Below are 15,498 nucleotides of genomic sequence, written 5' to 3' on the forward strand. Positions count from 1 at the left end.
GCGACTCTTGGCTGTAATTTCATATTCTTCCTGCATTCCGAAACCTTGAATCACATTTCTTGCATTTAATTGCGAACAATTTTTTTTTCGAGATATTTTTTTGTGTTGCCTCTTGAAGGCGCCGTTGAGTGGCTGCCGTTGACCGCCGCGCTGGGGCTGGGTCAGTTTTAATAGCTGCAGTTGTTGTTGTTGTTGTTGTTGCTGCTGCTGCCACTGCAACACTTCCATTGCAACAACAGCAACTGGCTGGCCTACCTTTTACTTGCACGCATCGAATGAACGAACGGGGCTTGGGCTGGGGCTGCTGGCTGGCTGGCTGGCTGGCTGGCTGGTCTGTCTGTGTGCGTTGACTATGACGATGACGGCCTGTTTTAAATGCCATCCAGTCGAGTGGAGTGGCTCTCGTTGTTAGTTTATTTGTTTACACTTATGTGCATGTGTAGTGACATTCCGGGGGAATGGAGACGGAGACCCGTACCGGTTGACCATCGCATTGCATTTCACATTAAGAAATCATGGAAATTGTTTTGATTAACTTTTAATAAGCCGCAATCTATGGATGGAGCGGGGGCAGCAGAGCCCGAGCAATTGGCTAGATCAGACGGCAACATGCCACGAGCATGACTCACTGCGACAGAGACACTGCTGAAGCTGCAAGCCAATAAGGTGAAGTTCAGCTATGAATCTGTTATTTCGGCATTGTCTTTGGCTTGGCTGACAGATGCCGAGCCCTGAGTTATAATTAGCTGCAGAGATACAAATTGAATGCTACAAAGTACATAGTTGTGGCCCACACAAATACACTCACAGACACACTCACAAACTCCCATTCGAATTGAACTTTCAGGCAAAAATTCCATGCGCAACCCCCACCTTAAAACAAATCCATAAAAAAATAATAAAGAAAAGTAAAAAATGCAAAACGCAAGCAGCAAAAGTAAAACGAAAAAACAGACAAGAAGAGAAGTGAGAAGTGGAGTTGTGCCGAATATTTGATGCCCTTTATGCAGTAATTTCTGATTTTTAAGGAATTAAAATTAATCTTGGCGATTATTTTAATGATCCAAAAGTGCATAAAAATGTATTTTAAGATGCTAATTAAAACTCTACTTCCCTCTCTGTCTCACATTCATTTACTCAAAGCCACAACACCCTTTGGTAGGGCAGTAAAAAGAGCAAGCAGATCAATTGACAAATGGTTTGGGCCACAACAATGGTCGCGCAGCTTGGCGCTGCTGACTGCGCTGCCAGCCGACACTTTGCCCAGCCTGCATACAAAACAAGCAGCAAATACTGTTAAAAGTCGTTTACAACAGAGAGAGAGAGAGAGGGAGAGCGAGAGAGAGCGAAGTAATGAGAGACAATGCATTAGAGGGAGCGCAATATGGCGTGGCTCTGGCCTACACAAAGCTGACTGCTATGAGGCCAGCCCAAGCGCTGTACCGTTGCAATGTCAGTGGACGTGACGCAGCCGCTGTCTCTGCCGCTGCTGCTGCTCTGCTCTGCTGCTGCTAGTCTGCTTGTCTGCTAGTGAGCTGCTCTGCCGACGCCAACGTCTGGATTGTTCGCGGCGTGCGCGCATGCGCAGCGGTATAAAAAGCTCCCGCACCAGCCAGCCAGCCACACACAGTCCAAGTCGTTCGGTCCCGCTGTCACATTTATATTTGTTCATTCAAGTGCGGTTACGTTTCGTCGCCAGCAGCAGCAGCAGCAACAACAAGCTTATCAGAGAGCAAAAACCATCAAATCGATCGCAAAATGAAGAAGTTTTTCGTTGTGTTTGTTGCATTATTCGGAGCCGGTATGTATCTATTGCTAGCTTATGTCAACTGAGAGATCAAGTAGGGAAAGGTGCTGAGGTGCAGCCTAAAAGTTGTTCCGCTTGCGCAACACGAAGGACATTCGAGTGGCAGCAGCAGCAGCAGCAGCAGCAAGCAGTGTTGAAAAGTGTACAAATCGAGAGTGTGATTGAATGTTTTTAAGAGCTCTTTGCTGCTGCGCTTGTGCAACGAGTAAATCAACTATCTCCCATTTTGCTGCTGCTGCTCCAATTTTATCCGCGGAGTAGCAGGGGGCACGGCGCACAGCCAAAAGCAATGAAAATGAGAAAAAAAAGGAAAAGGAAAAGGAAAATGAAAAGCAAAAGCAAAACCCAGAGGGAAATGTAATTGAGCAAAGCAAAGCCCAGCCCCGAGACCGTGCCGAACTCGAACCCGAACCCGAACCCGACACGTTGGCTTGCATTTGCACACACAAACAAAGATGCAGACAGATACAGACACCGAGATACAGTTACGGAGCGTACCTGTGTGTCTCTGTCTATCTCAAATGAGTATCTATTGGGTTTGCTTCGATTTCATTACCTCATCGGCGACGCCTTAAAAAGTGGGAGAAGTTACAACAGAGGCACAGACAGACGATCGCTGGTTCGGCTTCGATGCAGCTCTGCAGTTTTGCAACTTCAATGCTGGCGTAATGCCTGTGCAAATGATATTAAGATTTGAGTTACAACCAAACAGCAACTTTCGGTTATCTAATCCCCAGACTGCTCTCGAAACTTCGCAGACAAAACAGTTTCATTTGAGACTGAAGTTTCCTTCAAAGCTGCGAGGTGTGGCATCAAATTTGACATTGACATTGAAATGCTTTTCAGAGACTCCTCACGCGCTCAAAAACTAAAAGATGTTTATGCGACACACGGCTAATGGGAGGGGCGGCTCTGGGCTAGGCCCAGGAATTTTTTAACTACGCCGCAGCAGCCGCTCCCCATGCCCAAAACCCGTTTCAAATTCCAATCGCTTTTTTGGTTATTCAACCTAAAACATTTGTGTGCAAATTGCGTGCCGTGCATGGCCGGCAGCAAGCCAATTTCACTGCTCAATTTTAATTACCAACAATTTGAGAGTTATTAAACTTAACAACGAACCACAAACATAAATGTTTAATGGGCCCAATTTTGATGAACTGCCTGGCCGCTCTGCCGCCGCATTGTCAAGTTCAAGTTGGCTTTAATTATGCAATGGCCGCAGCACTCGGCACTCGGCATTCGGCACTCGCTTTCGCACTTATTCAGGCTTGAATGCGCGAAAAGCCAAAGCTGCCTGCCAGCCCCGCTAATCACGGCGATAAACAATTTAGCGTTCCAAAGATTTCCGAACAAAAAAAACCAAGGCACACACAATAAATTTCCGCATTTTGTTACGTTGTGCTGTGACTTTTGATTATTTTGTTTTGTTTTTATTTTCTCGTGTTGCATTCGCTGCTGCTGCTGCTGCTGCTGGCTGCGGTTTGGTATCGAAAACTAACACCAACCGCAGCAGCGGCGGCGGCAAAAAAAGAATGTGGCAAAAGACATACAATATAAATTTTGCCATTTCGCCATTGCCACACACCAGGCAGGCAGGCACACAACACAACACAACACAACACAACACAGACAACAGCGAGTCACGCTTGAAAAGTTTTTATTTTTGTGGCAACAAAATCAAATGAAAAGGGCCGCAACAGACATCGGCAGGGAGTCGTCGGGTGGCAGGAATATTGTATGGGTTGCATTAGGGGCAGCTACACTCTACGGCTATCTATGGTGATTTATGGTGTGTGGGGGTGTGTAGGGGGGAGGGGCAAGGCAACAAGGAAAGCCAACCAACGCTTTTAAAACTCAATTTGCATGCCACTTTTGGGTGGGCCAAATCAAATTTTCAAATGCTGCAGCGTCGATGCGTTAAATTTGAATAAAAAGCCAAAAGAAAAAACAGCAAAGAAATCTCTCAGCGATAGTAAATGCATGTAAATGCCAGCGAAAAGCGTTTAAGACGCATTCTTTCAGCTAAACGGATTTATTGCTCAATATATTGTATGACGAGCCAGAAAACTATTGGCAATGACGCANNNNTTGGGCACTCAACGAAGCGACTCTTTGGCTGCCACCACAAGAGCCATAGACAAACAATAGACAAGCAATTGAAACGCAGATTAACCTACATACGATACGGCACCGGCAACAGTGTAGGGTAAATATTTAAATATCATTACGATGTTGTCGGTTGTATGCAAAAACTGTTTTTGGAAACAGCCAACAGCGGCAACATTTGGCGGAAATGCTACACTGTTGTTGGTGGTGCTGCTAAGTAAATACCAGCCACAGACAGGCCCGGCCAGGCAGGGCTAAGACTCCAACGAAACGTGCTTAAATGTCAGCAATTTTCTTGATTTATATGGCGGCAGTGTCTTGGCAGACAACAACAAACCCAACACAAGCGATAAAAGCAGCAACACTTTTGTGAATGTGCCACAGGCAAATGATAGATACATACTTGTACCTACAAGTGCCACCACACACAGAGGCACAGAAAAACACCTTGCTGCATGGGCTGTGATTGCAACTCGCTGTGGAGGCGATTATGAGTCTTCACCTGAGGTGGCCATAATGTGAATGAGACACAGGTCCTTCAGCATTCTGTTTGCTGGAATGCCAAAGGCAGAAAGAAGCCCCACTCCGCTTCCGGTCAGCCCTGGCTGGGGTTCAATGCTCCGCCGCTTGATACTCGTATTTATTGCCTGACAACTGAGTTGCTCGGCATGCAATGAAAATTTGTCATCATTTGTCATGATTGAAGACTTGAAGAATTTATGCAGCGGAGCAGTTAGAAAGGAATCAAATGGCAATCGATTGTGTTTCCCATCTAATTATACAAAAATCCTTTTGAATTATTGAACATGTTTCTGTACCAATTTACAAATTGTTCATTTTCAATTATGAATTCATTTGTTTTTACAACGCACAACGCAGCAGCAAAACACTCGCAGCATTCGCATCTTGACAGTGTCTGTCATTTAAGTGAAACATAAATTAATTTCAATATGCAATCTGTAACAAGTTTTTTGCACCGACTGATAGGGCTACTTAATAATAAGGTTTGTGTGTCTGTTGTGTATACATTTTTGGTTAATTAAATGATTATGTTAATGGACGAGCGGATGTACAAATGATAAACAACAATGACAGCACCACAGCACCACAGCAGAGCTTGCCACCAGCGGGTGGCAGGTTGGGTGGGCCTAATGGTGCGCAATCAACCAGAAAGACCAATACAAATGTCGGTCGAACTGTTGAAATGTCAATAAAAATGCATTATTTAAATGCCCACGCAGAGAGGGAGACAGCATCCACACAAACTCTCCAATAACATTCCCATTGTTTGCGCAAGAAAAAAATTAATTAAACGCTCAGCGCACTGATAGATAAAACAATTATTGCCAAACAGTAAATTAAATAAAATGTCTAACTAGAGCTTTTATGTATAAATAATCACGTGGTGGCACAGTTTGAGATTCGCTTGCCATTCCCACTATTAAATTCCATTGAAAGGTGTGCCAAAGCGAACAAAAGACGCCGACTCCGGCTCCGGCTCCGTCTCCGGCTAGACTGGGTTAGTAGTTGATCTAGAATCCAGCTAAACCGGTTCCCTAGAATATGCTTTTGCTTTTGCTTTTGCTTTCGTTTTCATTTTGATTATAGCCGCGATGTTATGTCATGAGTTGATTTGCTGATATAACCAGAAATCGGTAGCCTTTGGGTGGCGTTAAGGCATGTTGCGCCATACGTAATTGTTAAGATAACATGTGTGAGGTGTGTGTGGGAGGGTACTTGCCCTCTTACACATGTATCATAGATGTACACACAATGGCAAGTGCACAATCATCAGATTGGGCCGAGGGCCAGGTGTGCGAACGCATTAGGGCCGCGGCTGCGGTCCGTTTCTGTGGCTGCATTGTGGCACTTCTGTTGGATTGCACTTTTTCCGCACAGTTGCAGATGCAGCGCCCAAGGCAAACTGAATTATTAGGGCCAGCTAAGTGCTTGGGAATGTCTCTCCGCGGTCCAGCCACACAACATTTGGCTGCAAAAAAATGCAAAAATAAATACGTTAAAAATCTGAAACTAAAGCTCATTTAAATACCTTGAAAGTGGGAGAAACAATTACAATAAACAAATGCAAAACGCGAGACAACATTCCAAGCTGCGGCTAAATGACAGCATTTATTTTTGGTAACAAATAAATACGCAGCGAAAACAACAATTTTTAATTAAAGTTTATGTATAATTTGATCGATGGCACACAGATTTTGATTTATTCGAGAGTCGAGTTTGATATTTGATTAGTTTACACACACACACAGTCGCAGCATGAATATTACATGTTTGTTTGTTGTTTGTTGTTGTTTGCTTGTGCCATGATTTCTTTTTTCTCCCTGCCCCTGCCCCCTTGCAATTGTTGCATTCACGCGGCTGCCCCTGGCCGGCCCCAGGGTGCTCTGGCAATTGATGCCTCGCTTTTGATTGAACATTGGAAATGAAACGTGACCGCAATGCTGTGCGGCTTCGCAATTAGATTATCACACATGGGGCAGGGGGCAGGGGTGCTGGAGTGCTGGGATTATTCACCCATTTTGTTCATTTTGTCAGGAATTTCTCTTTCAATGCCAGACTGCGCGTCGGTAATTATTTTTTGACGCTGCCATTTGATTTTTCGCATGTGGAGAATACATTTGCAGTGCCTGGCAGGCGCATACCGCATTAGTTAGTTGTACAAATGCAATTTAGTTCGTTACGCTCTGCGGTTGCATTGAGCTGAGCCGCCACTGCCACTGAGCAGCAGATAATGAGAGACAGAGAGAGAGAGAGAGAGAGCGGGAGAGGGGAGAGATTGAGTCCCACAATAAGTCCTTGGTGGCGCGTTTCAGGTGCTTCAACTCTCTGCTCCCTGTGCCTCGCTGTAATTTCATATCCACCAAAAAAAGACAAGCAAAAGTACGTAAAAACGAAGCAAAAGTAAATGCAGTTGGCCCTGAGCTGTCAACAATCCGTGTGTCCATGTGTGTGTCTGTGCTGAAAGTTGCCTTCCAGATTCATTGGCAACCGTCGTCTCCATGTCGCCTCTCTCTCTCTCTCTCTGCCAGACGTCAGACTTTTTAAAGTGAATGCCTTTTGGGCAAGATGACAAATGGCTGGGCTCATCATCATCATCATCATCATCATCTTGGCACTCATAATGATGCCAGCCATAGCGTGTGTGTATCTGCATGATAGGACTTCCCATTGCCACTCCTTGGACACTTTTTGGCTGTAATTTTTCAGCCCAAGTGAGTGCAAATTTTCGACCTATGCTCACCTGCATTTTCCTTCCCTTACAGCTGCGGCCCAACAGAGCTTTAAGTGTCCCGATGACTTTGGCTTCTATCCACACGACACTTCGTGCGACAAATACTGGAAGTGTGACAATGGCGTCTCCGAGCTGAAGACCTGCGGCAATGGCCTGGCCTTCGATGCCTCCGACTCGAAATACCTCACCGAGAACTGCGATTATCTGCACAATGTGGAGTGCGGCGAGCGCACAGAGCTGGGTGAGTTTCGACACACAAAACCCCGAAGAAATGGCAGAAATATATTTCTAATTTTGTGCACGCAGAACCCCCAATCACCACTCCCCACTGCTCGCGCCTGTATGGCATCTTCCCCGATGAGAACAAGTGTGATGTGTTCTGGAACTGCTGGAACGGCGAACCCTCCAGATATCAGTGCTCCCCCGGCCTGGCCTACGATCGCGATGCACGCGTCTGCATGTGGGCCGATCAGGTGCCCGAGTGCAAGAACGAAGGTGAGTCGGGGATCACATAACACCCAGAAGAGTGGTTTATTAATGGGTTTATCCTTTTGCAGAGGTTGCCAATGGCTTTGCCTGCCCCGCTGCCGGTGAGATTGCGAATGCTGGCTCCTTCTCGCGTCACGCACATCCCGAGGACTGCCGCAAGTACTACATCTGCCTGGAGGGTGTGGCACGCGAATATGGCTGCCCCATTGGCACTGTGTTCAAGATTGGCGACAGCGATGGCACTGGCAACTGCGAGGATCCCGAGGATGTTCCCGGCTGGTAAGTTTTTGGGCACATATTTGCTTGATTTACTCTTAGGCTCTAGCACCTGGTTTTGTCGATTTGTTTTGCTTTGGGAGCGCTGTTTGAGTTTTGAGTTTGTTTTTTTCTTTCTGGCCACGCTTGCACCAACCAAACCCTACGCGACACGTGACACGAGACACGAGACACTAGACACACGACACACAACACTCTACATGCCACATTCTTTGCACAGCCCACACCTTTGACTCTGTCTGTCTGTCACACACTCTCTGCCACTCTGCCACTCACTCACCCACTGCATACAGATCATACATATCCTTATCTCCATTATCTCTCTCTCTCTCTCACTCTCTTGGCCTATTTCTGACAATATCTCCTTACCTGGGATCTCCTTTTTGCCTTTACAATTGCAGCGAAGACTACTATGGCGATCTGGATTTGAAGAGCATCCGCAAGAGCGAGCTTCTAGCTGGATTGAACAGTGAAGGTCGCACCAAGGGCGCGTCCAAAACCAAAGCAGCCTCCTCCTCCTCCTCATAAACATAAATAATAATTAACTAAACAACAACAACAACAACAACAACAAAGCAACTACAACAACAACAACTACAATACAACAACAAGATCAATCCAATTCTTTCACCAATTTCCAAGCCACTCCTAACTTCTGTCACATCACAAAAAGAATACTCAGACCCGCCCCAAGTCCTCAACTCCAAGTCCTGCCATTTTTCGTACTTCTCCCTCGCCCCTCCCCACTATTTCTATTTATAACTCTCTTTTCCGCCAACATTTTCCGAGTCCACAAAAACATTTGATACAACATTTTGACCGACAGATAAACAAAGAAGTAAAAAAAACAACATCGAGGAATGAAAGAATCCTTTCCTTAAAATTTAGAGATTTGTACATTTTAAGTGATCCTTGTTTATAAGCTTATAATTTTATTTTATACATAAAAAAGACAAAAAACAAAAAATATATATAAAAACAAAACAAAACCCATCGATTTTTGCCTGCAACATTTAACGTAACATTTACTGATCCCTTAGGCCCCGACCACAACTTAAAGTGCGCTCCTCAAGCCAAAATGAAAATAATAATTTAAAAAGAACTTTGCTGGCTCGTAAATGATTTACAATTTGCGGTCCATGTGTGTGTGTGTGTGTGTGTGCTGTAGATTTTTTGTGTGTAAATAATAAGTAAACATAAAAGTTTGCCCGAGCCACAGAGTCGTGTATGAAAAGTTGGCTCTCCGCATTCCGACCAGGAAGTCTTTTGCCAATGTCGCCGCTGACGTCTTTTCAAATGCACAAGAACTTTGTTAATTATTCATTAGATTCTATAAACAAAAACGCGATACAAAAACTTTAAATGAATTTTCAAATTATCAACACAATTGCAGGCAGAACCAGAAAACACACACACACACATACAGTAGAGTAAAGGCTCCTAGAAAGGACACTGGCACCTCGATAAAGGGAGGGAAAGGCTTGGGACAAGGGCATGGGCATGGCTTCGTTCCGAACTAACTCATAAAAGCTGGCAACTTTAACGTTCGCTGCTCGGCATTTGCCAGAAAGGGTACAGCGAATGGGTCTCAGTGTGTGTCCTTGTATGGGTGAACCTGTGCTTGTGTTGGTGCATTTATGGCTCTCGCACACACACACACACACACACATACACGCTGGCAGAAAAGTTTTAAAACTAATTAAATAAAAATTATAAAACTATACAAACTCCAGGCACAAGTTGTCGCCGGCTAAAGGACATTTTCTGCTGTGTTCTATGTGTGTGTGTGTGGCTTTGTATGTGTGTGTCCGTGCTGCTCTTAAGCTCCTTTTTTTTGGCAACGCAAAGCCGCGTAAAGAGCTCTCACATTTTTGGTGCAAATACGAGAAGCATAAAGCGGGGAGTCGAGTCAGTCGCCACTGCAACCAAACCATTCAGTTTTTGACATTGCTGCGGGCTCAGCTCTTAATGCCACTCTGCCACACACACACACAACCGCTGGATGTCATCTTTTACTTAAATAACCTTTAGAGAGCTAGAGAGAGAGAGCTCTCTATCTGTCTCTGCGGTTGTTGTTTCTCCTGCAACAAGAATGCAATCTTCAATTAAAAGTTGTTGGCCCGCTTCCACGCGGGTCAGCGCAACAAATCCTTTGGTTTCCTGTGAGCTCTGATTATGTTTGAACCCCACAGTTGAGAGAGAGAGAGAGAGAGCAACGCACATAAAAGTATCTTATAAACAGAAATGATTAAACAGAAAACAAAGTTACACAACTGTCCATGGCCAGAGCCACAGGGCAGACGGAGAGACGCAGACTCTGACTTTGAGTTCGACTCTGACCGAGTCAGAGACCACCCTGATAAGCAATATAATCCCTTTAACATTTTGACTCTAATTAATTTTAATGACGAAATAAACGCCCAGCAAGCACATAAAACTAGAGCGCAGGTTGCTGGGTGGTGCGGGCAAAAAGTTATGAGCCGGCAACTGCTTGTCAATACGAGTAGGGCAGTGGGGCGGGGCTCAAACTGGAACTTAAATAAAAGAAAAACAATTTCGGTCTACTTAACAAGAGCCATATTTTGCAGATCCCGCTGCCAAGCCCTCATAGTTGTGGGGACTCTTGCCACTCCCTCATCATCTTTCCGCGCATCTTCATCACTCGCAGGAATAAGCCGCAACATTTATGGCGGTGACTTCTCAACAAGAACAGCGCCCAAGTCCAAGTCGTTGCTCAGAGCGCTGTCCTTGGGTTTTGGTCAATTCCATTTAATTGAATTTAATAGCCTTGCGCTTTTTGTCATTCGCCGCGCACACAGCGCGCATTTTATATGAGAAACTGAGCCATGGAGGGGCAGGGTCTAGGGATTGGGAGTTGGCCATGGCCACATATATGGCACCATGTCCTGCAGGCAAGCGGCGTGCTTTCGCTTCGTACTTGTCCTTGTGCTCTGCGCTTTAAAGGCAATTTGTTGTTCGCTGATAATGTTGTTATTGCGGCCACCCAACAGCTAGCGTCTTTTAATCCTTGACGTCCTGTTGCTTTTCGCTATTCCATTTTATCTGGACCCGGCCACAAATCCTTGTGTGCACGAGCGCCCAGCCAGCCCTTGTCCTGCCACGGCTCGTAACAAGATTTTAACAATATTATTTTTAATTACGCTTTTAATAAATATTTCCTTTGTCAATTTACAACACAAACCAAGTGCCGGCCCTTGCGACATCCCAGAAAAAAAGGAAAGGGAAAAAGGGGAAAAAATGAAACAGAAGTTGCTCGCAGCAAAAAAATATTGTATCATGGAGTAAAACAAATTCCTTGAGCTACCTAATCACATTTTGTCGACTTGTTAACCAAGTTCCGACTGCACACACCCACAGTCACTCGTACTCATCAGGCAAATTCCTCAGAGCGTGACTGGCAAGAGACAAAACAATTTAATTAAACAAATCAGAGCCAAGCCAGAGCCAGAGTCAGAGAGAATAAAATTTGCCCCCGTTTGAGTGCTGCAAGGAATTTATATATATTTATTTTAATACTCTTCCTGTTTCTGCTTTTTACAGCGAGGATTACTACGGCGATGTAGACTTGAAGGCACTGAAAAAATTGGGCTTTTAAAAATACACACAGCACCCACACACACGCACACACGCACACACACACAAGTCACAGCAAAGGTTTGAGGCCTGAAAGTCAATGCCAGGCAGAGCAAAGGAGCAGCAGCCAGCCAGCCAGCCAGCCAGCCCGTAGCAAAAGGATGGATCAGAAGGAAAAACCACAACAACAGTGGGCTTAAAATGCTTGCCACACACACACAGAGGAGAGCTGCCACAAGCGTTAAAGTATGCACACAGAATATACACAAGAATCGTACACACAGTTTGACTTTAAAGACTGAGCACAAAAAAAAACACACAGAGACACACACTCCAAATGAAGAAATAGTCGAGGCCAGCCAAAAGGCCACAAAGTAATAACGCTTGACCCCGCCACATAGTCAATTATATTTTGGTTCTGGTTTCAAATCTAAGAGTGGAAGCCCCATGGTCAGGATGCTCCTTTGATGAGGCAGCCAACGAAGTTCCGCGAATTCCACAACTTACCACAAGAAGTCAAATTTAACTTATTTAACTAAAATACTCAGAAACCGCAGCACATGCATACCGCGCTCACGCTATAATAACTTCAATTGTATTGTACATATACTCTAGAGATTCAGTTTTAAGCTTTAAGTTTTTGCAAACATACATTTTGCATGGAAAAACTTTAAGAAATTTGCAGTTTTACTTCAGGGAAGTTCTGGCAAAAAGGGAATTAAAGTGAGTATCAGGGTGCAAGCCATTTATTTCATTGCTAATCTGCTGCACAACAATCGATATTTGTGGGTTTTCTTCATGTGTTTTAATCAAATGTTTCGAATATTTCATGCGCTCGCTGATGCTGGGCAGTTTTCGAAAATTTCTACAATTTCTTGTACACAATTTACTAAGCCAGAAGAACAAAAACAACAAGTCCAACTACTGCCACTGCCACTGCCACTGCCACTGCTGCTATGGCAGTTTGAGTTTGCTAAAGCTGACCGCATAAACACAACACGCATACGCACTGTTTGCCAAGCAAATGGCAAACAAAATGCCTTTAAACCCAAAAAAACAAGTAAATAAACTCAGCAGCACACACAATATATACAGCACGCACACACAAACAGACACACAGAAAATTGATAATTATTGAAAAGCTGAGAGTCGAAGCTGCCTGCCTGCCAGCAGGGGCTGTGTGGGGGGGGTGTGCAAAAGGGCAAACTATAACGATGCACAAGTGCAACATTAGCCTATGAAAAGATTGAAAAGCATCAGCAGGCAGCACTACACACAGTGGGGGGGGGGAACAAAGGACAAGCAGCAGGCTGCAACTATGCAACTATGCAACGAGAAAGACATGCTGTTGCATGTTAATTGAAATCAATAAGTGGAACACAGACACACACAGAGAGCAGCCTGGACATTGGTGTACACTCAATATGTAGCTGTCGAGCTGTGTGTCTGTGTGGTTACAATGGCGGCCAGAGAGACACAGAGGCAGAATAGGAGTCAGAGCCAGTGCCACAGCAGCAACAACACAATGGTTAGTTATCGAAGTAAATGTGGTAAAGTAAATTATTTGCCCAACGGCTAATGACAACAGCAACTTGCAACATGCAGCGCCGCTGGTGAGGCACCATTTGCCAGCAGCTCTGTCCCTCTCCCTTCCTCTCACATATCCCTTTTTTATTTATTATTTAGGCAGATGGCAGTTGCATTTTTCTCCATTTGCCAGCTGCTGCTGCTGCCGCTGCTGCTACATTAGTTGTGGACCTGCCCAGCACCTAAATTATGCATTGTTATTTTTAGAATATTTGTACCTAAGCGCCCCACGCCCCACGCCCTGCCCGTTGTCCGTTCCGTTTCGTTGCTGTCTTGCCTTGGCTAGACCGGACGGCCCTTTCCTGGGCAGCAGCGACGTGATGGCAATTACTCCAACTCCGACACCCAACACGAGGAGACTCTGGGCCACACGGGCCACACAGCAACAACAACTGCCGCAATGCAGTCGCATGTAGTTGCTGCTGCAAATGGCTCGTATAACGTGCAAAAACTGCAACTGCAACAACAAAGCAAAACAAGGAGCAGCAGCAGAGGCAATAGCAGCAGCAATACACGGCAAATGGCAGCAAAGAAAATTATGCCAGCAATAACATTTACATGTCTGCGTGTCCGAGCACTACTCGTATCTCTGTGTGCATAAGTGTGTGCCAAATTTATACGCCAACACAAGTCGCTTGTGGCAGAGGGGGAGAGGTCACAGTTTTCATTTCCAAACACTTGTCCGGTGGCTCCACAAAATTATAGAAACGAGAATAAACAGCGCGTGGAGCTGGCAGCGTAATCAAGATAAGTGCTGTCCATTCAAGGCATTCATACTAAAAGTAGAGCCAAACGGATGATATTTCAGAGTGAAGCCAACTGATATTCAAAGTCAATCAATTGGCTCTCAAGCAGCACAAAGAGCCAACAACTTTTGCCTTCAATAAGCCTCAATAACTTTGATGTAATTTATAAATATAAAATAAACGCCACATAAAGTCCATAAATGGCATATAAACCGCTGCCCAATTGAAGTGTGGTTGGAGTAGCTTTAATAATTACTTTAAAGACTTAAACTCTCTACCTGCTACTGCCAGCACTTGCCTGTCAAGTCTTAGTCATTGGTCATCAATGCCAGGAACGGCCCGAGCCCGGTCCGTGCTTGATTCAATAAAAATTGGCTTCCTCTTGGCCATTGTTAAGCGGGCCACTAATGCGGCACCGTTGGCAAGTACTTTTACCGAAGCGAGCACACAAAAAAAAAGGCTTCAGGGCTGCAAGTCGACGCTCAAGGGGCGGTCTACTTCAGTGATACGGGTACTGCTTGGACTGCTTCTTCCACTGCTTCTTCCACTGCTTCTTCTACTGCTTTTTCTACTGCTCCCATTCCTAATATTCCTGCCACGCGAAATGCAATGACAATGTTCGGTTGGTGCTGCCTCTGGCTGGCTGGCTGCTGTTCGATGTTCAATGTGCTTCATGACAACGGCGTCCAGGCCAGGCATTGCTTATTTTTATTTGCCTGGCCAGGACTAATGCCCCAGCGCAGAGCAACAGCAACAGCAACAGCAGCAGCAGCAGCATGCAATGCGCTCTAACGCCCTTATCCTTGTAACGACTTTGGCGTTGCCATTCCCATTCCCTTTCCCTTTTCCTGCCCTCTTTGCTGTTGCTGCCACGATGGCTGCTGCGCTTTTGCGGTTGACCGCATTTGCTCGGGAAAAATCTGTTGCTGCCAAAGTATTGGCCACTCGCTCTTGACCGAGTGAAGCTATAAATATCTGCGATAGCGAAATGCAATTACGTGGCAACAATGAATACAGCGGCAGCAGCAGCAGCAGCAGCAGCGATTGCTCTCCCCACACTTGGACCTATAGCCAGCCCCCACATCCGGCAATTGACAATGATGATGTGTACGTAGTTTTTGTCTTCTAGTGCGGGGGGGGACATGGCATTTTTCTACAACATTTTGCTGCATTGTTGGGCGCTCGCTCAAGGAGCGATACACGCGATGGTCGTGGCTCGAGCATTGGCTACGCTTTTTGCTGAATTTATGTGCTGCTCGTGTAAAGTTCAATGCTGTCTAACATAAAATACTGAAACGGACAACGCAACGCATCGAGCATGAGAGCACCAAGGGTTCTGTCACACAAATATAATCCATAGAAGAATTTTGATCAACTTACGAGTCTGCCTTGAGAGTGCAGAGGAGCTGCCTCCTAATGATCCCATGAGACTTTATTTACTTGGGACCCGTAAGAGCCTGCCTCCCTGCCGCCTGGTCATCTGGCAAATAATGGACCACCGCCACAAAGTAATTGCCAGATAGAGAGAGAGAGAGAGAGAGAGCAGCACTCCACTCGGCTCTGCCTAACAATAGCCCACAGGTCGCTGCCGCTGGCTATTAACTCAACGCATACCGAAAATAGTCGAGGCGCACATTCCG

At 45.4% G+C, this 15,498-nt stretch overlaps 1 protein-coding gene and 1 long non-coding RNA gene across 3 annotated transcripts; one reads left to right on the plus strand and one right to left on the minus strand.

The window, feature by feature from the left end:
* Window positions 1–1,633: 1,633 nt before the first annotated feature.
* On the plus strand, window positions 1,634–12,199 carry LOC117582837 (protein obstructor-E). Of its 2 annotated transcripts, none has more exons than XM_034270894.1 (5): window positions 1,634–1,801; window positions 7,198–7,407; window positions 7,473–7,661; window positions 7,724–7,934; window positions 11,493–12,199. In XM_034270894.1, the coding sequence occupies exons 1-5, from the start codon at window positions 1,759–1,761 to the stop codon at window positions 11,545–11,547; spliced, it is 708 nt and encodes a 235-aa protein (XP_034126785.1). In that variant the 5' UTR covers window positions 1,634–1,758; the 3' UTR covers window positions 11,548–12,199. The 2 variants fall into 2 exon arrangements, with proteins under 2 accessions (XP_034126785.1, XP_034126784.1); XM_034270893.1 differs by lacking the exon at window positions 11,493–12,199 and adding an exon at window positions 8,333–8,766 and having other exon boundaries at window positions 1,636–1,801.
* LOC117582841 lies at window positions 5,239–6,054 on the minus strand. The gene is made up of 2 exons (XR_004573752.1): window positions 5,964–6,054; window positions 5,239–5,903 (listed from the first exon to the last, which is right to left on the minus strand). It is a non-coding gene; the product is annotated as an uncharacterized LOC117582841 (long non-coding RNA).
* Window positions 12,200–15,498: the final 3,299 nt, after the last annotated feature.

The sequence above is a fragment of the Drosophila guanche genome, unplaced genomic scaffold, assembly GCF_900245975.1.
Source record: "Drosophila guanche unplaced genomic scaffold, DGUA_6, whole genome shotgun sequence".
In the NCBI taxonomy this organism is placed as follows: domain Eukaryota; kingdom Metazoa; phylum Arthropoda; class Insecta; order Diptera; family Drosophilidae; genus Drosophila; species Drosophila guanche.

Excerpts from the sequence above, each read along its gene's own strand:
- LOC117582837 (XM_034270893.1), top strand. The coding sequence starts at position 1,759 with ATGAAGAAGTTTTTCGTTGTGTTTGTTGCATTATTCGGAGCCG. Across the intron at positions 1,802-7,197 it reads TGTTGCATTATTCGGAGCCG|CTGCGGCCCAACAGAGCTTT; the intron begins GTATGTATCTAT and ends CTTCCCTTACAG. Across the intron at positions 7,408-7,472 it reads CGGCGAGCGCACAGAGCTGG|AACCCCCAATCACCACTCCC; the intron begins GTGAGTTTCGAC and ends TTGTGCACGCAG.